We start from the raw sequence: 21,176 nt of genomic DNA on the forward strand, positions 1-21,176 counted from the left end.
GTGCACGATAAAGGGTCACTATCGACCGTCCATTTCAACCACTCCCTATTCACGCCTTGATTTCACACCTATTTACGGACCATCGCCACTCCAGTAAAATTTATAAATAGAGCCCTCAGTTCTTCCACCAAGAGAGGATCCAAGCAGAGAATAGAAGAGAAGAGAAGGAGGAGCTCTCCTCGACGGCCGTCGGACCACCGCCGGACCACCGTAGAAGTCTCGCCGGACCACCGCATATCTCAATCGGCCACCGCAGAACCTCGCCGGACCAACTACCAAGCCTCGCCGGAGTTTCATTGCACCATGCCTTAAGGTCACGTTCAGACTCGACGCCCCTTCTTAAGACCGACATTCAGCCCTAAATCCTTATGAAGACCCGATGATGCAGTCCATTTACCTTTCATCTACGAGGTGCATGAATACCAATGTTTTAGCCTCACTACCTATTAACCGTTTTCGTTTCTCTGATATACTTTACACCTGTTCGCTGCTACACTACTTTTAGGTAAAAGGTTTGTTATGGCTACAGGAATAGGGAAAATATATAGACATCTTAGATAGAGAAAGGAGTTGTTTGCTGTTTTAGAGTTTCCTTGAACTTTTTCAAGAAGAATACTACAGGGCCGTGAAAGCTTCTTCTCCCGTTCTCTGGATGTTGCTTGTTTGCTGGTGTTTTCTTTGCAGGTCCTGGAGTATATCAGGGTGGTATCAGGCTAGCACAGCGCAACATGAACGGACAAGGACAGAAGCCAGTCTCCGAAAGGGTGAGTGTGAAGCACTGTGGCAAAAACCAGGCTAAACATTGTACGCAATTGGAGACGGTGTCCGCCGAATGTACAGCAACTTTCGATCGAAGATGCACCGGAGTTAATCGTCTGCGAGAAGGAATACACACCATCAACCCTCGTCAACATCAGGCACAGCATGGCTCATTGTCTTGCGGAGGCCTCGATCGACAAGGGACGTCCGAATCCAGCAAACAAACCAGTGAAGCTGTCTGATTCTTGAAGATGACTTCGAAGAATCCTGAAGAGGATTTGAGTGATTCCAAGACACGGCAGATGGAGCGACTATTGCCAAGGCCATCCCAGACTGAGGGGCGACAGTATAATCCGAGAAATCAAGCCGAGTCAAGGTCCGTGTTGCTAGATATACCTCTTCGATGGCCATGTTCACAGTATTAAGAGCTGATCTGGATGGAGAAGGCTGTTGAGAATTTTTGACTAATATGGAGATGATCCATCTAAGCAAGGGAAATGACGTCGCTTGCCGCCTGAGAAGCGGCGGCTAAGTGCGTGGTGGACGCAGTTCTCCAAACCGACAACGTGAAGCCAAAGGCCTGTTCGTAGTTGGGCCAAGATGAAACAGTTGCTCCGCTCTCAGTTCCCTTTCCAACGGACTACGAACAATCCTCCTACATGCAGTATCAGCATGCGTGCCAGGCAATAGGCCGTCAGCAAGACACAGAGGAATTTCACAACTCTGCCTGCGCGCAAATTTGAACGAGGTCCAGCTAATCAATTGGTGCTCGTACATTGGGGATGTAATATGGAATTCAAGACAAGCTAGAATTGAACTCTGTTGCGGTCTTTACCTCAAAGGCAGATCAATTTTGCCTGAAGCAGAATGCAGATTGAGTCCGCTCGGGGGTTCCCCGTTTAACTTTGTTTTCTGAAACGTTTTCTCCGCCGTCAAGTGTCGAATTGTCACCAGATCAAGAGAAAACAGTCCACAATCAAGGCAAGACTAACTGCCAACTCTCCGTCCCATGGCAATCCCAGAATTCCTCTAAAACCTTCGGGCAACTGCTCCGGAGAACAAAACCCCAGCTAAAACCAAGGCCCCGGTCCCCAAAGCAATCCGTATGCCAAAAAAAACGGTCGACGTGAAGTGCTTCTGTTGTTTTTCATCCGGTGGCACAAATCCAACGAGTTGTCCCGCAACGACAAACAACTCCAGTTGTTAGAGAATGAACAGGGAGACACCATCAGCAGCTCGAGGATGATATTGCAGACACTATCGAGGATGTTAAGGTGAACTGCTAAATGGTGTCATTCAAAAGCTATTAATGCCTCCCCGTCAGGCATGCCTCCCAAAGAAAATCCATCTTCAAGGACGAAGTGTACTATAAGCGGCAAGTTGTGATCTTTTGATCGACAGTGGATGTTACCGAAAATATCATGCCCGATCTATATACAAGCTCTCCAGTTAAAGACCACGAAGAATCCACAGCCATTAAAAAATCGCTTGTAAAAGGTGTCGAAATTCAGGTCCGACATGGCCAAGGTAACAACAAAAACTTCTCCATTGGTGCCAGATGATTTTTAGACTGTGTTGTGTGAGTTTTAAGATATTGACGTGTGCCATTTAATTTTGGTGCGCCCGTGGCAATCGATGCCGAGCTGTATGATGACGCACCACTACAGGAAAAACAGTGAAAACCGGCGGTTTGAACCGGCGGTTTAGAGGCCGTCGGTATTACCGACGGCTAAACCGGCGGTTACGCCGTCGGACGATAACGACGGCTTAATCGACGGCTTAGCTACGATAAACCGTCGGTAATACCGACGGTGTCTAAACCGCCGGTAAACCGCCGGATATAGACGCGAACCGTCGGTTTTCCGGCGGTTTTAGTCGACGGTGATAAGTGATTTTTTACCGGCGGTTTAAACCGCCGGAAAACCGCCGGTAAAAGCCCTAATACGAGCCCCCTCGCTCCGCTCATTTCATTTTCCCTGTTTCCTTCTCTCTCTCGGCCGCTCGCTCATATCGCTCCTCCGCTCGTCCGATCAGCCCCCGACGAAGGAACTCCGGCCTCCGACCCCATTCCGACCGCCGCCGACCCCTGTCCGACCGCCGCCATCCCCAGTCCGACCGCCGCCGACCCCTTTACTCCGACGCCCGACCGCCGACCGTTTCCGACCCCAAACAAACCGATTTCTCTTTTAAGGTTAATTTTAATGGTTTTTCTTTGATTATTTGTTGATATTATCTTGTTAGTTAATGTTTTATACTTTAAAAATGTGGGAGAGAGTTATGGTGCATAGGTTTAGGTGTGATACTAATGTTTGTCAAAATCAATTTGGATTAATGCTTGAGTTATTAAGCTCCAAATCTAGACAGTTGGGTTTAACTTTTAACTATGCTTGAGTGATTTTAGATGAAGAGTTTTGGCCCAACTAGGAGAGAAAAACCTAGCTTACTTTTTTATGCTACATGTTTTCGAAAGGAAAGGAGGTTTTTACTGAGCAATCTAGTGAGGAATCATAAGGTATTTGTCCTTCTCCTCGCAATTGAGAGGAGGGCGAGATAAATTCTGCCAATGAGGATTATTACCACAAGTTTGTTGATAAACTTAAGGACATAAGTTTAGTTAATGTTACTAAAGATGATTTCTGAAAAAGTTATAAGAAAAACTAAAAAAAAAAGTAATTACTTGGATCTTCTGCTGATTCTAGAATCACAAGATACAACACTTCTTTCAAAAAATGATCTTAATGATTAGTTATATGGTTGCGAATATTACATGTGTTGGTTATCGTGAAACTTGTATGCGTATCCACAATTTATACTGAAATCTTAATATTTCTTTTTTAGTCCTTTTAGAGCCCATGGTTGATTCTTCCTAAAATCATCACTTTTTAAAGACACCTAGAGTTTGATTTTTTCCTTCGCTAATTGTTCCAGTAAAATTTGGGTTTTTTGTAAAAGTGATATTAATTTAACTAGTATTGATGATTTTGATCAAATTATTCATTGCAACTTCTCTATTTTTAATATTTATAATATTGGTATATAGTTTATTTAGTTGCACAAGACTTGGTAGATTGCCTCTTTGGCAATGGCTTGTTGACCTTGAGAATTCTTATAAGGAACATTGGTTTATTAGAGGTGACTTTTAAAGCATAAAAATCTATTTCGATGTATAACAGATTGTTTATGCCTCCAACATGTAGGGTACGTTTACTTCAACGTGCAAATGACTATCCAAGAAGAAAGATATTGGATGTATAATAGATTGTTGCCGGGTCGAAAAGGATTGACAGTTGAATTTATACAGGGAGTTGAAACTTTCATTCAAGTTGCATCTCAACTGCCTTCCTTTCAGCTTGATAAAATGTTTAGATGTCCGTGTTCGAAGCATAAAAATCTAGCATTCCTAAAGCCCGATGATGTGAAGCTTGATTTATATCGTAGGGGATTTCTTCCAAACTATTGGATTTGGACATCACATGGCGAGTACGAGCCACATAGAGATGCTCATGCAATAACACTTATATATATATATATATATATATATATATATATATATATATATAAACACAAAAAAACAAGAAAAAAAAGAAAAAACAATAAATATATTGATAGAAAGATAATTTGTAACTTGCTTAAAACTCTAAGTTGAGGAAGGAGAAGGGCTTTGGGCAGTTGTAGAATGTCCACAACTCTTATATTAAGATTGATGCCCTAATCCTTTAAAGATCGACTGGATTTAAGATTTATAAACTCCTATGTCACGTTAAGGCATTTAAAAACTACTTTCATAATTAAGAATTGAATATTGATGAAATCATTGTTATTCAGATTGTGAAAATCAGGCTGCACATAGAATCATCAGAAGGAGTTTAAAGTTCGATATTTCGACTGAGGTCAAATCAATGATTGAACCGAATGACATAATAAATGTCAACGTTATTTAAATAAAATTTAAATGACATAATAATAATGTAATGATCATGTAACAAAATAAATTTTTTGACTTTAAAAAAAATTGAATTCGTACATTAATAATATATTTTACAATTTTAAATTTAAACAAGTTCAATCTTTAAATTAATGATTACTATTCAACCCTTCTGACTAGTTGACATCACAAGACAGATTAATGAGATCAAGAATCAGAACCCTTGCTTTTCTCTAATCAATGAAAGGTCTAAACAACTTTTTGTTTACTTCAAAATATTTAATTAAAAAATCATTTATACCATCTTTAAAATTTAACGAAAAATTAACCCGATTATGAATTGAAACTCTTAATGCATTCTTAGAATGTGCCTATTATATTCTCATTTTATAAGATTAGAGAGAGTTGCCTCAGTTGGTTTGATCACATAAAATTGCGGCCTTCCGATGGCTCAATTAGAAAAGTAGATGTATTAGATTGGACTTATGTTAAGAAAGGTGGAGGTAGACCTAAAATAGACTTGGTTAGAAAATATTAGAAATGACCTTTCGGTTCTTCCTCGTCTTCCGTCGCTAGGGTTCTGCATCGGCTTTCTCCCGGCGGCTATTGTCGCCCTGCCATCAAGAAAGATGGACTCAAGGATGATTCCTTGCTTCTTTGCCTTTCTATTTCGGTTGTCTTTCGTTTGAATTTATTGTCCCGTACTCTCCAGTCATTTTTGGCCGGATGGTGAGGATGAGGATCTGTGATCCCAGGTTTGTGGATGATTCTTTGAAATCACATTCTTTTTTACATGTTTGTATGGTTCTTCCTCTGATTTATGCTTTCTTGAGATCAAACCTTCTACATTTTGTGGTATGCTCTCTCTTTGGATCTTTGAGGAGGAAATCCTATCACTTGTGGCTCCTTTACAATTTGATTTGGTGGGTTTTTTTCCTAGCCGATGTCTTAGCCTAGAATATATCCAAAAGTTCTTCTTCAACCTTAAGCTCAATACCTATTTTCCGTGACTTTGCTTAACTCGTCGCATATTCTAATTAAGTTATTGAATGATATGGATTATAGCAGAATATTTAGTCATATATCTTTTTTTTGTCAATAATTGTTACATGAAGATAACCAAATGGTCGCCCTTACTTAATATTGGTGTTAAATCTCTTGTCATTCTCATTTGGATTTTTTTCCTAACTTAAGACCTCACTTTTACTCATCTTGTATCCTCCACGCTCTTGGTTCTCTGTTTGGCCATCCTTATAGGTTGATAATGCCAACTCCATTGGTTCTCTACCATCTGTAGCGCAGGTTTTGGTCAAAATTGACATTACTAAAAAATATCTCGACAAAGTGTGGCTAGGTCCTAAAATGTTTGGGTATATTCAGCCTGTAGCCATGGAGGAATTTCCTCCCTTGTGTAGTTGTGTGTCCATTGTAATTGTATTGGGCATGGTAGTGGGGATTGCAACAAGACTTCTATTCCGGTGAATGTTCCTTCTGTTAATTCTAATCTCCTCATGACTACTGGGAATTAAGGAAGCTGATGGTTTGGAACATGTTATTAAAAATTGTATTCTTTCGCCTATTAATAAGGTCCCCATTATTGGGGGACATGATGGGGCAACTAATATCGGGGTGGAGGTTGATGGGGTAGTTGTTGGTCATGCCGAGAGGATGTTTTGCCATCGGTTGTTATTATGTTTGTGGTTGTTTCTTGTGCTAATAATGAGAGTGTGTTGACGGTAATGGGAACTAATTTTTGTATAACTAATTATATTGCCACTCCTATTGAGTCTCTCATCTATAATTCAGATTCTTTGGATCATGAAGACTGTGATGTTTCCACTCCTGTGGGTTGTTTGGTTTTTGGTGTGGCTAATGAGAATGTAAATGCTTCTATTGGCTTGAATGATCAGCTAGCTATTGTGGGTGCTCCAGTGAATTTTAATGCTGAAGTGCATAGTCTTCAGGCTCCAATTATGTTGATTTCTAATGTTATTTTGATAGGTACTTTGGGCTAGATTGTTAATTTGCCTTTTGTGGATATTCCAATTGAATATATTTCTTCTGAGGAGTTCAAACATCAATTGGCTTCCAAATTCACAATTAGTCATGTGGATCATTTCGATTGGTTGGATGGGTCTTGCTCTTCTTATTGGAGGATGTTGGAGATGATTTGGATACGCCAAAGGATGATTTTCATGAGTATAGTCTGAATGTAAGTCGTTGTGCTCAAAAAGTCCAATTCCATGATGGTGGCAAACTGTGTAGGCACAAATTAAAAAAAAAAAAAGTAATTGGTTTTTTTTGCTCGAGTCCTTTTTTTTTTAGGATCTCCTCTTCTACTTTTTTGCTAAGCTGAATGCTATACTACTAAATTGGGACCCTTTATTGTCTAGTCCGGTCAATGATGATGTGGCTTTCTGCCCAACCTCTAGATGAATTTGGCTTGCTGACAACTTTGGTGGCTCCTTCTCTCATATTGATTGGCGGCATTTGTTTGAATTGTGGGGTGATGCTTGGTCTATGCTTGGCACTACCAATGGATGGTCCTTGCTTGCCTTCCAGATGGTTGGTAGGAGGCCCATGCTATTTTCTAGGACCGAATGTTGTCTACCATGATTAGCTGCTTCTAGCTTCGTAATTTTTTTATCTTCCTTGTTGGTCTTCATTGTACTTTCCTTTTTGATGAAATAAAAGTGCTTTTAAAAAAAATAGAAATGACATTTCTTTATAAGATTTATATGATAATTTAATTTTTATCGGGGCACAATGGAAAAAAATAATTCATGTAGCCAATCCCACATAGTGGGATAAAGGCTTAATTCGTGTTGTTGTACTGCAAATAATTTAAAAAGACTCATGCATATAAGTATTAAAAGGGTTAAATGAGAGATATCTAATAAAAAATATCATTGGAACTCCAGGATAACTCTTTGAAATGTGATAAATTCAACCAGTTGAAGCACCCTTTTGACGAATCCTTTTACCTTCAACATCATGAAGAAGCTATTGGATTACCTATTATTCATGATGCATGAGTAGGAGAGTTGATAGAGAACTTTCTCCTATATCAAGGATCTCATATTTAAAGTATACTCTATTAATTAAATTACAAATATTTGAAATCAAGACTTCATTTGAGACAATTTTCTTATTGCTTATTAAAATCAGTTTTTTAAAATTTTTGTACTAAAAAATTATTTTAAGAAGCAGTAAGAAAATCGTCTCAAATAAAGCCTAAATCACTCACCAATGTCTCAGAAAATAAATTTCAGCTGCCTTTTGATGACAAGCAATCAAACTAAGATAGTATTCATCCTTGGCTTCACAACAAGCACATATAAAGAAAAAAAACCCATGTAGTTTGCTGAATACTATCTTAGATTTTGTTTGTGATAGCTTTATTATTGCTTTCTAAAATAACTTAATAGCACAAAAAATTTTAAAATTTGAAAATATTGTACTTAAAAAAGTATTTTAAAAGAAATAAAGAAAATGTTCCAAATGAAGCCTATCTAGAGGAAGAGTGTAGTTTGCCTGTAACTCGATCAAGTCTCTCCAATTCAATGAGGTTTTATTTACTAACATCAGGAAGCACAACAGAAAACCATCCCGTGCACCAATTGGTACAATCAACCTGACTGGCTATTTTATATTTCACTCCAACTTGCTAAGCAAACAAACCAAACTAAAACAAAGCTAGAAAATGAGAGAGAACTTATCACTGGCGTGTCGATGGCCCAAAAGAACCAACTCTTCTCTTTAATCTTCCACGAGTCACTCGTATGGCTTCTTCCATGGGCGTTTCCTTGGCTTGAAGATTCGAGTCCTCGACCCTCACTGTCTCAACAGCAGTAGCAGCAATTTGCTTTACCTCTCCTTCACTTGTTGATGGTTGAGATGTACTAACTGAAACAGAAGGTTGAGTGGGAGCGCCAGGTGATGGTTGGATCTGGAGAGGTGGGACTGAAGGAAGAACAGTTCCTGCAGCTTTTGAAGGTTCTTGATTCTTGCTCTTGGTTGGACTTGGGAAAGCGCGGAGTGTTCGCGGTGTTCGCGGGGATGAAGGTTCTTGATTCTTGCTCTTGGTTGGACTTGGGGAAGCATGAAGTGGCTGCGGAGGCTTCTGGGATGCGGCTGCTTGATTACCAGCAGAAGCTGATGCCGGTGTTTGATTGCTGTGATGAACTGGTTGCCTCTGCTGCAGTAGTGGCAAATAATTCCAATATTTGAAATTTGTATGAAAAGCATGGTAATGCTCAAATTTTTTACTTTAATTAATTATAGTTACTGATATTTTTAAATGATTTAAAAGATTTGCATGTCTGCAAGTAAATATAAATATTTATATGCTCAAAGATAGGTGAATAACTCATCGGATTTGCCAGTCCAACTCTTGTTCATCTTGATCAATAGTTGAAGGCTTTGATCTCTTTAATGTTAATGAAGCCTTCTTAGATAAAGATAATATTTTATTTGCATCTTCTAATAGCCAAAATCTTGACCATCAAATTTGTCAATAGTGACATTTCTGTCTTCCATTGCTCAAAAGCTTATGGAGCTTAGCCAAAAACTCTGGCACTAGTTGTTAGGATAGTGATATAATTTCGAGCAAAACTATATGAAGACAAAGAACAAGTACACCAAAGATTACAATATAAGACTTGCAAGTATACATGGCTAAGTGATATTCACCAACAAATATCATACAACGGTCAAGTATTCCACAAAGCTTTAAAAGAGTAACAAAATTTTCTTTTGTACATAAGATGAGAGTAAAGATTTCATTTTCTCTATGCAAATGACGGAGAGAGAATGCAGTCGCTGCTGCAAAAAATCAGGGCTAAATATGGAGAAAAAGATGTTACTATTACTACTGCTATTTCCATCTTCCCTTCTCAACTATGAGGGCTTCTTCCTCTCTTCTTTTTCTATTGCAAGAGCTTCTCCTTACTATTTCTAAAAGATTAAGCCCTCTTCTTCCTTTTGATTATGGTTATTCGATACTTCAACACATTAGAACCATCTCCTTAATAAGGAATGATGATTTTATCTTCATATATTAGCATTATATACCATGAGATTTATTGATATGATCACGGGAAACCTTGAAAGAAATGAAAAATCTCATAAAACTATCTTTCCATAGTTATCACTACCTCGATTGCTTTTGAATATTTTATTAGGATAATGTTAGAATTTCTTAAGTTACGAAGACACATCTATTCAAATTTATCAAAATAGATCTCACTTCTTAAAATCATCAAACTCTTAAAAGAACAATGAGGTCGGAAATATGGGTTTCTACAGTAGTAAAGAAGACCAAGGTAAACTCAGTAAAATGCTTTTGAGTTACTTATTTCAGAAGTATTACAACATACCAAGGCATTTTTTACTATTAGTTTTTTATCTTGATTTTTACTTATTATTATACATATTTTCTAGTTTTTTTTTATAAAATTGGGATTGGATTGCACTAAAGCACTTGTTGATCACAATAGTAAAGCTAAAAATGGAAAAGTAAACAAAACAAAGTGTTCCAGTGCAGTGGAAAAATAGATGAAAAAGGGGGAGAAATCACTGATCAAGAAGAAATGGCTGCTGAAGCATAAATCTTTATAGTATGCTTTTGGTGGAGACTTCCAGGAAGCACATTAGCATAAACATCTACTATAACAAAAAAGAAGTCATAAAGATTCTTTAGGTGGATGTTTGAGTTTAAAAGTAAAACACCATTATTGGATTCTTCTTCTAAAGGTTTCCCTTTTGCCAGGTAAATACTCTAGCAACTAAATGGTAATGATTTCGACCAATATACCTAATAACTATATCTATGCGTGAGACAATAACTTGTTGCCAAAAAATAATATTCATTGTAGGTTTTTACTCTCACAGATTAGATGATCAAACAAACATCCAAAGCAAAAAAAAAAAAAGAACTCAAGAATCACTATAAATCCAGAGTTGTCATGCTCAAAAGTACCGAATGGCTAATTCTTCTCTTAAGATGCTACTAGAACAAAACAAAATGTTAAGGAAAAGATACTTTGTTCTTATATAAAGGTTTGTAAAAGTCACATGAGATGGATCAGCAATCACCAAGAACGTACATCTAGTGCATAAATCTAGTGAAATGACAAAGTAAACATGGGCTAAAATGAGCAGAACAAAGCTATAGGCAAAAGTAGGCATTTGGAAACTAGTTCAAATAACTTTCGGACTTGAGTTTCCTCCACAGTTTAAACAGATATTATTATATCTTCAAGAAAGTATATAGTATCAAATGATGCCAAGTTCAAACTGGAGGGACAGAGATTTCTAGGGGAATACCAATCACAGATTTTGAGCGATCATGCAAGTTTTGTTTCAATCTTCATTTATGATGAGGGCATCAAATTTTAAGAGCATCTAAATTGGGGAAGTTTTCCAGCACAAAATTATTATCTGGCTAAACCAAGACTTCTTTTCAACTCCATTATGTTGAGAATGTATTGCAGAATCCTTATTCAGAAATAGTAGTAATAAGAAAGACGCGGAAGACTTTAGACAGATAAAAATGGGCTAATATTATGTTCACACGAAATCAAACCTCCTTAGTGGTATATACAAATGGAAAACGCCTTACAAAGACAGCATAAATATACTCAATGACTTCAATAATTACCATAGTGGATCTGGGCCTTGTTGGTTGTTGTGGAGCTTGAGAAGCTATATAATGAAAGATTTCAAATATCCTTGTCTGACCATAAATTGCAGCCTTCTGCCAATAGAGGAAAACCATGTCACCTGCCCTGGCCTTCAAATCTAGTAAGTTTCGATCAATCTCCGTCTCATGACTAGCCACATATGGCCGCAAGAAAGTTTCGTATATATAAGTGGTTCCCTGTCATAATAAACATTTCTTAAGAATTTACATAACGATGAGATGCAGTTGAGCAATTTCTGCCAAGTAGAAGATTTACCCTGGTCTTGGGATACCACAAGTATACAAAAAATGCCACCTTTGCTTCACTATACATTGGCATCCTTCAAAAAATTACCTAAAAATCAATAAATAAGTGGCAAAATAAGACAATTCTGGAATAAATGCATACCGCACCATGAGATAAAAGTGTCTCCAACCCTCTCAAAGACTGTTAATGCTGCAACTAAGATCCTGGCAGTTATGTGGACAAAAAGATTACAACAAGCAACATAAGTAATTCTTTTTTGTAAGGAGAATGGCAGGTCACAAGCGTTCTGAATGGGCATGTGGATGATTTACCAATACTGACACCAGAACCGCAGTTGATCAATATCTGGGCGGTTCAATTCCACAGTTTTGAAGCATTCATAAGCAGGATAAGCATACCCAAGAACCAATCTACAAATGGGTACGATCAAATTGTTTTTTTTTTCAATTTCTGCTTCATGAAAAAGCCTTCTAAAACAGATTACACCTCACAAAGTAAATACAGAAGCGATCCAAATTGGGAAATTGCTTACGCGAGGGTTCTGGTAAGAAAAGATCCTATCATTTTCCAGCCGACTATGTAAAGCAAGTAAAAAAACCGCTCCCAGGTCCCCCTCCACGATCTTCTGAATGCAATGATAAATCAAATAAGAAATGCCAGAAATTGCATATCCTTCGTTACAAGAAGTAGATAAATGCATCTCAGTACCAAATGCGACAATGGTTACTGCACAAAGATCCAGGAAATTTTATGAAAAAAATCAAACATGCAAGTACGAAGAAAAAACAGCAAATGTGACTGATATCAACCTAGCATCCAAATTCTCATTTTTTTAAAAACACGCAAGGAACAAAAAATAATCAAAATAACCAGAGTCCTAAGAAGAAGAAATATCGAAATCCGGCATTTGATGAAGTAGCAATCCACTAAAACAGCTTAAAAAAACACACGGAAACAATCAGATGTACAGAAGAAAGCCTAGCAAATGCGTAAAGAACCAACCTCAAAACCAAAAAAAGATAAAAGAGACAGAAAAAAGCAACGTTCACGGAAGAGATCACATAAAAAAGAAGGATACCTTGCCGCAACTAACCGAAAGACAGAAAGAACCAAAGCGGCAGTAGCGCCGCAGATAGAAGAAGATCTGTGAGAGTCCAAAAGCTAGCTCTTCATCTTAGCAACAATGGCTGTAGAAAAAGATGCGTCCACCGCCGGTGCCGGCAAATCTGCGCCGGCGCCGTTCCGGCCAGATAGAGAACCGACACTGCCGAATACAGAACGTCTCGTTTGGAATTGCCTCCTTCAGCCGGATCTGTTAATCCCCCATAAATCGCGATTAATTCCGTACTGACTTCCGGGACCTCGGATCTTAGTGCGATTTTAAATTTCGGAGATGCACTGTTTACACTCAGTGGACCCCACCTCCGGTACGCTGGGTTCGCAGTTCTGCAATTTAGAAAGGGTGTGGTTCACTTTAAGTTTAGAAAAGGTTTGCAATCGGGTTCGGAAAACATTGGAAAGTCTAACATGTCGAAGGTACATCATATCGGGGCAGCTGAAGACAACGTGGGCAATGGGACCCGCGAGTCAGAGTAATTTGAATCTTTCGAGCCGTTGTCCCCGACTGGACGATAATTGATAGGTTAAAGGTAGAAATTTTGCGTGACGATATTCTAATTTAAAGTTTATAAGTAAATGGTAGAAATGCTGAAGCCATTAAATTTATTTAAGATAAACTTAATTTGTTAGTTATTTAATATATTCATTTAACAAGAACTTAATAAATCGAAATAATAATTAATGGTAAAATTAATGATATATATAATTAATGATAAATTATGACATTTTAATGTTTTTTTTTTTAGAAAAAAAAAATAATTTATGATAAAATACTCACAAAATACATTCATAAATTCAAGAATTGTGATATTCATCCTAACTAATTTTTTATCAGAATAATAGAATAATAAATTTCTGAAAAAAAAATGTTGTGTTTGTGTAGTTTACTTGTAAATGATGTTTTAATGGGCTTTGATTTGAAAATTGAAGTATTAATTTTATGTAATTATATGTGCATAATTTAATTTTTTCGTTGTTGAAAAAATAATATCTTCTCATTTCTATATGTTAAATTCTAGTCCGAATGACAAATTTCTTGATAAAATTATAATTCTTATCTTTTTGTTTTTTGTCCAACTATAAATAATTAGATCATGATATATATAAATATATCAGACCAACATTCTCTTTAGTCAGCATTCGCTATGTTTTTTCGCTCTGCTAGGGTTACGAGTTTGGCGGCGTCTCTTCCTTCGCAACGAGGCTCTCCGATCGTTCCAGGGAAGATTTCTTCTTCTTCTTCGTTTTTTGCTCGGTGCTTATGTTAGTTATGGAGGGTAAAAGGCTTTTGGATCCAGGTTTTTTATCTGGTTCGTCCGCTTCTCGGTCTTTTCGTGATGCCCTAGTGGGTTCATCTGCTTCGAACTCACCTTTCTCTGATCTAAAGGTTTCGTCCTTCCGGGGCCTTCCTTCACTGTGGATTTCAGATGAGGAAGTGCTGGCCCTTGCCTCCTCTTTTGAGTTTGCTCTGGTCGGTAAATTTCCGACTCATCGTCCGTCTTTGGAAACTATTCGAATTTTTTTTTTAATCTCAAGCTTAATGGTGTTTTCTCTATCACTGTTCTTAACTCTAAGCATATTCTGATTAAGTTGGAAAACAACATGGATTACTGTCGTGTGTTTGCCCATCGCTCTTATTTCGTGAATAACTGTTTTATGAAGATTTTTAAATGGACTCATACATTTGACATAGATGTTGAATCCCCTTCTATTCCTATCTGAGTTTCTTTTCCTAACCTTCGGCCACATCTCTTTGCTCTGAGAATTCTATTTGGTATTGGCTCCATGTTTGGTAAACCATTAAAAATTGATCATGCTACCTCCTCTGGTCGGCGTTCTTCGATAGCTCGGGTGTTAGTGGAATTGGATGTTACCAAGGTGTATCCTGACAAAATTTGGTTGGGTTCCGAGAGCTTAGGCTATATACAATCGGTTATTATGGATCCCTTCCCCTCTTATTGTTGACATTGCAAGTCTCTGGGTCACTCTAAGCTTGAGTGCCCTTCTCTTCAGCCTCGTGTGGTTGTGCCGTCTGTGGCTGAGGTAACTCCTGTTTCTTTGGAAAGTAACTTACCTGCTGTTGTACCTCCTGTTGTCCCAGTGGTGTTGAGTTCGGATAGTGCCAATTTGGCTGTGAATAATGCCATTGTTAGTTTAGGTGGTATTGGTTGTGCTACTCTTTCTCCTCTCTGCTCTGATCATGTGGTGAGGCTTGTGTCTGTTTCCCCTGTTTTGGCCGGTTTAGGAAATGTGGAAATGGCTGTGGAAACTGAGGTGTCTAAATGCTAATGCTAATGGTTTTGAGTCGATTGCTATTATATCTCCCGACGCTCAACCTTTTACTCCTACTGGTTTGAATTTAATTTCCAAACGTGGTTGTCATAGCGTTGAGGGCCCTCCTAAGGAGGTTCCTTTTTTGTCTGTTGTTTCGGCCCCAGCTATTTTGGCCGGCCAGTCTTTAAATTCTGGGGACTTGGTTGTCCAGGTTCAGTCGTCTGCCGTGGATAATTTGGATGAGGAAGTGTGTCGGGTGGCTGTTTCGGGTAATTCTAGTCCCATTTGTAATGAACGTGTTGTGCTTAATGATTTTGTAGATGTTCCAGTGACTTATATGGATCCTAAAAGCTTGCATTATAATGTGAAGGATAAATCAGGCATTGATCTTAGAGTCCATTTGGACTGGCTTCATGTCAATAGTTATGTATCTGAATCTGAGTCTGGTTCTGATTCTGTTGAATCTTTGGGAGATGGTGATCCTGGTAATTCGTTCAATCTGTTGCGCGATAAACCTTTGGTGACTACTGATTATCGGGGCAAATCTCGTGGGAGGGGCAGGCGTGGTCGTTGATTGCTGGTTGTTGCTATGTTTCTGTTTTTTGTGCCATTAAGTGTGATTCGTTTGCTGCATTTGTTTGCATTGGTGGTTGGTGGGTTGGCCTGTTTAATTGGTTCGTTTTGGACGATGAGGAAGCAGCGAGGCTGCAAGCGTCGTGGACAGTCAGGGTTGGTTGGCAACCTGGTTGGCCCTTCGATTTCGTTTTTTACCAGTGGATGGCCCCGCCCTGGCAACCCGATGCTGGTCTGAGTCCGTGGATTTCAACCTTCATTATTCTGATCTCTTCTTTGATTTCGCTTTTTTGATTGTAAGCATCTGATGTGGCCCTTTGGGGGTCTTCCTTTTGTAATTTTCTTGTTCAATATAGTTTGTGGTTATTTAAAAAAAAAAATCATTAGACTTTTCTAATTTCAAACATGTAATGGGTTATATATGATGTATATATGCTACATTGATCAATATCTTCCCCCGTAAAACGGCATTTTTTATAACTAACAACAAACACTAGTAGAATCATTTCAATTGGTTCAGGTCTCATGATTTTTTTTTTCTTTTTTAGGATTTTTCACATAAAAATGCTAATCTCTTATGACACTTACACCCCTTTCTTTTTTATCTATATGTGTGTTAGATTTATATTCAAAACTTAAACATTAAACTCTTTATCTCTCTACCGTAGCAAATATTCAAACACACAATAATTATAATTCAAAGAAAACAACATAAAGTAAATGAACCATAAATTGGAGTGTAATCCATCATAGTTCATATCAATAACTTACAGTGACAAGTTGCTTCAGAATATTTTTTTTAGTTGAAAATGTAGTTATTTTTCATGTTTTGATTAACTAAGGTTTTATTTATTTTTTCACTGTGACCTGTAGGAGGTTAACTCTTACAACAAATTTTAACATTTATTCTGTTTAGAAAAATAGTTTTTGCCCATCCAAGTCAACTCTTAATTATAATCAGAACTTACTCGAATAGGCTTCTGAAAAATTTTACAAGTGGTTCTATCAAGCTTTTCAAGTTTTAAGATATTTTGAATCTCAAGCCAATGATACTCTCTATATAGAGAATGAGAGTCTATTAAAAATTATTTAGAAGTAATATTTTGATAAATATGATTATATGCCCGCCTATGCCTTCACATGTAATTAGCAGGTGGACAGCATATTACAAGGTGAGGAGTCGCATTTGATGGCCCCCACAAAGGAGCTCGCCCAAGGAATGACCAGCCTCGCTTGGTCGGGTCTACAAAGGAAGATGGCGGGCGCAATAAGAAACTTTGCCAACTAAGCAACTCGCCACTCACCTCATGGAATGGAGGCAACCTATATAGCAACTCGTCCCTACTCGGGGTGGGTGGCTTTATCCCCATACATTCATGTTTGACTAAGGAAAGCGCTTACCTTAAGGGCCCTTAACTGACCCTAGTGTGACTTTCCAACCATTGAGTACATCTTCTCCACGACCTTTACCTCTCATATTCCCATCTAAGTGATTCGAGACAGCATAATTCAATAACGACTCTTAGATGCCACTTTGCCATCGAACTCTCCATGCTTGCAACTTTCTCACATACTTGTTGTAATTCCGTGAACAAGTTCCTGTATCATGAAGAGGTTGAAGATGACAAAGAAGAACGTGCTTTAATTACCTCGAGTCGGTGAACCATACAGGTCGGAAAGACCGTAGTCTAGTCACGGTGGTCGGAAGGAGCGTTGTCTAGCGAGGGAGGTCGGAAATTATGTAGTTGGCGGGAGATAGTAATTAGAAAGACTGTTGTTTAGTGAGGGAGGATGGAAGAATCGTAGTAGACGGGAGACAGTGGTCAGAAAGATCATTTTCTGGATATGGAGGTTGGAAGGACCGTAGTGGGTGACAGAGATCGAAAGGACCGTAGTCGGTAGGAAACAGAGGTCAGAAAGATCGTTGTCTGATAATGGATGTCAGAATGATCATATTAGACGACGGAGGTCGGCATGACCATAGTTGGCAGGATATAGAGGTCATAAAGATCGTTATCTAGCGATAGAGGTCGGAAGGACCGTAGTAGGCGACAGAGGTTGGAATGACCAAAGTTGTCATGAGATAGGGGCTGTGGTATGGCGGATGTCCGGGCTTTATTATGTGGTATGGCAGAACTTTGACTTCTGTTGGTGATCTGGCGAAAGTTCGGGCCTCAGTTGGTGGTCTGGCAATGGTCGAGGAGGAGGGAGGAGGCAAGAGTAGTGATCTCCGATCTCCCTCTTGATTTCTTGCTTGGGGCCCCTTTCAAGAGAAAGAAGAGATTTATTTATAGATTTCCTAGAGTGGCAAGGCCCATAAATAAGAGAATGATCGGGGGTAAATGGGAAGTGGTATAGATGGACGGCCGATGTTGAATCCCTTGATCATGAATCATTTGCTGAACATTTGAAGGTCTTAGTTACGTTGGAATTTCGTAATCTTGGGTTGGTTAGAATTGTCTCGTCGAGCCGCTCGATTCGACTATGAGCATGTCACGTTTGGAAACCGTTTGGTAATCTAAATTGTGGTTTGAACCTTCCAACGGCACTTTGGGTCATAGATTTGGACCCATTTGGGGTCGGATTGAGTCGAATTTGGTGTCGTTGGGTTCATATTTTCGAGACGGTCATTTTAATTGTAAGTTTGCTGAACAATTTAAAATTTGAGAAGTTTCCAACTTGATTTTCCTAGAGATTCAAGCTTGATCAAAATAATTTATTGATGATACATCAGTTGAACGTAAAAATTCTAGTGTCTCTTATGAACGCTACAACATCTCTTTTATCAGTTTGTGTGCCGAATCTTCGAACAAAACTAAGACATTAAATTTTATATTTGTTTACCGTCGCAAATATTACAAGACGCAACAGTTTTATAAATTAACAAACTTATTTATTATTATTTTTAAACAAATTTAACTTAATTTTTAATATTATATTTAATAAAGAATTAAATTACATATAGGGCCTGGCCTCGCTCCTTAGGTTATTCTCTAACCTCCTCCTTTCATAGAGCTTTTTGGTTTAATTTTAAAAGTATAATTTCAAGAGAATAATTTGAGACATTAAAATATTTTATAAATAAATATTAAAACTTAAACGGTACATCTATACTATACTACTATTATAAAAGGGGCTTGAGTTTCCTTCCTCCGGGAAATCTTGTTCATCCATTCTACTTATTTTTTAATTATCTTGACCGTTCATCTCTATTAAAATATTTAATAAATAAAAAAGATCACATTATATAAACTCAAATTACAATTAATTAATAATTATAACTTTAACGTTTTTGTATTCGTGCCCAAATCGCCGTCCGCTTGACATTCGCTTCGAATTCCATGGTCACGCTCTCGCCCGATTCGTCCGTTGTCGTCGGCTTCGAATTCCATTGTCGCTTCGAATTCCATGGTCCACTTGACATTCACTATTCGCGACCCAAATCGCCGTCCGATTGACATTCGCTTTGAATTCCATGGTCACGCTCTCACCCGATTCGTCCGTTGTCGTCGGCTCCGAATTCCATGTTCGCTTCGAATTCCATTGTCCGCTTGACATTCGTTTTAAATTTTATATTATAATTATAAATTTGGATGTTAACTCCATGGCCGCACGCTGAGGCTGTATGAGCCCGAATCCCACAGAAGAAGAGGGCGGCGGCTGGAAAGTGGTCAGTGAAGTGGCTGTGCAGCCGCGAGCGATGAAGCAGGTGAAGCTGACAACGAAGTGCTGGAAGCGGTAGTCGGCCCTGTACTTGCCGTCGTTCATTGTCCATGAAGAAGCGTCCCAGATCGGACCGTACACCCACATTGGCCTCCGCGGGAACGTCCACGACCTCCACTTCGTCGGATCGGCACATCGTCCACAAAGGATATGCGCGATAGAGAGTATGGACCCAACGTGTTTGTTAAATGCCTCTTACAAAAATATACATTTAGTGCGTGGTTGAGATGAGGTAATGAGATAGTTGATTGATTTGTTCTATAATATGCTTTTGTAAAGTAAATCAAATGAATATAAAACTATTCTGATAAAAAATTTAAAAAGGATATCCAGATCCAATGCAGAAACCTAACAAAAGATAAGACTTTTGTTTTGGTTTAAAACAAAATATTATGCTTGTTAGTGCGCTTCGTCTTCGGATTACATTAGAACCTCGTGAAATTTTTATTGAAGTCATCCCACCCTTTGTTCGGCTAACCAAGAAAAAATTATTCTGAGGCGGAGCTGACCGCAGGCCGACGTCAGGGATGGGCGTTTTGCCGGACACTTCATGGGAGCAATTTCGCCCCTTTCTCCTGTCACCGCCGCAGCCAGAGGCACCGACTCCCACTCTCGGCTTTCCGGAAAAAATAAACTTTTAAAAAAGGAAACCACATCCTCTCCATATAAGCAATTACAAGTCCATGATTTAGGGCAAGTCTACTTTTTTCCTAATTTACTTCTGAAATCCTCTTCGGCTCACCTTCTAAAGAAGATCGAGAAATCTCCTGTTATTCATTTCATCAACTCAAAAATCTCTGTTGGTAAGCATTTAAATTTTACTTTGATCTTCCTTCATCAGTATTTTGCATTAGGGTTTGAATCTGATAGCCACTTCAGATGAAGCATTTATTTTTGATTTGTCATTTCTTCCTCTGAATAATAATTACAAATATGATTCTTCCATTACTTTTGATTTTGGTTGACAATGAATGCCTTTGAAATATCCCATAAAATGAGAATTGGAGTATAATCTAGAGCTTAGTTTATTATTATTATTATTATTATTATTATTATTATTGGATTGAAGAGCTTAGATTATATTATTATAATTATTTTTCTTTTATATCATTTTTATTTTAAAATAGAAGCTGCGGCGGATTTATCATGAAAATCTTTTAAGTTACTGAGAATGTATTTTTTCTTTCTCGATCAGGGACGCCTTTTTCAAACCATTAAATTACATTATATTCTAATACAGTGCAGAACACAGTCAAATAACACCGCGTATTGAATGTATTATTACATATATATTTTATGTTTTATCCTCCTTTCTGCTTTATTTTATTGTTAATGTAAGGTGTTTTGAGTTTAATAAATTTTTTATTTATTTTAGAAAAAAATGCGCCCAGCAACCAAAATTAACAAATTATGCTAAAGTATGTGATCAGATCAAAATCAATGGCTTCCAGGAGATAGTCAAAACCACCCATAATTGTCATATACAACACTTATGATGAGGAGCTTGAGGATAGTGCTTGTTCTTATTTTAAAGAATGCGTGGAGACTGATTTGATAGATTCACAAATTTTTAAAGCTTCAAGATTTCTTAGAAAGAAGAAAGTGGATGGATACACCAGTAAAATGGAATTTTGGTTAAAGTGAATTTTTTGGTGATTAATTATCTTTGATCTTGCTCAATCAATTCAATTTTGCTAATTAATATTACAATTTATATACATTTATATATTTAATTTGATAATATGCATGTTATAATTATACAGTTAAAAATGATGAATGCTAAAGCAATATCAATAAAAATGACCTCATAAACTTCATCAAACAATTCTAAATAAAAACCTCATAACAAAGAG

The 21,176-nt window shown here is 37.9% G+C and overlaps 1 protein-coding gene and 1 non-coding gene across 3 annotated transcripts in view; both read right to left on the reverse strand.

The window, feature by feature from the left end:
- Window positions 1-11,373: 11,373 nt before the first annotated feature.
- Window positions 11,374-21,176, reverse strand: part of LOC110109911 (ATP-dependent zinc metalloprotease FTSH 12, chloroplastic) — an 80,138-nt gene continuing 70,335 nt past the window's right edge. For both annotated transcript variants that reach the window (XM_028700207.1, XM_028700208.1), the window contains exons 19-20: window positions 15,097-15,098; window positions 11,374-11,564 (exon numbers count right to left, since the gene is read on the reverse strand). In XM_028700207.1, coding sequence (XP_028556040.1) covers window positions 11,486-11,564; window positions 15,097-15,098 — 81 coding nt within the window. In that variant the 3' untranslated portion in view covers window positions 11,374-11,485. The remainder of the gene's footprint in view (window positions 11,565-15,096; window positions 15,099-21,176) is intronic.
- LOC110113083 lies at window positions 11,700-12,973 on the reverse strand. Its single transcript, XR_003702804.1, has 4 exons — window positions 12,713-12,973; window positions 12,167-12,256; window positions 11,946-12,084; window positions 11,700-11,837 (listed from the first exon to the last, which is right to left on the reverse strand). It is a non-coding gene; the product is annotated as an uncharacterized LOC110113083 (transcript).

The sequence above is a fragment of the Dendrobium catenatum genome, unplaced genomic scaffold (genome assembly GCF_001605985.2).
Source record: "Dendrobium catenatum unplaced genomic scaffold, ASM160598v2 fragScaff_scaffold_1470, whole genome shotgun sequence".
NCBI classification, from domain to species: domain Eukaryota; kingdom Viridiplantae; phylum Streptophyta; class Magnoliopsida; order Asparagales; family Orchidaceae; genus Dendrobium; species Dendrobium catenatum.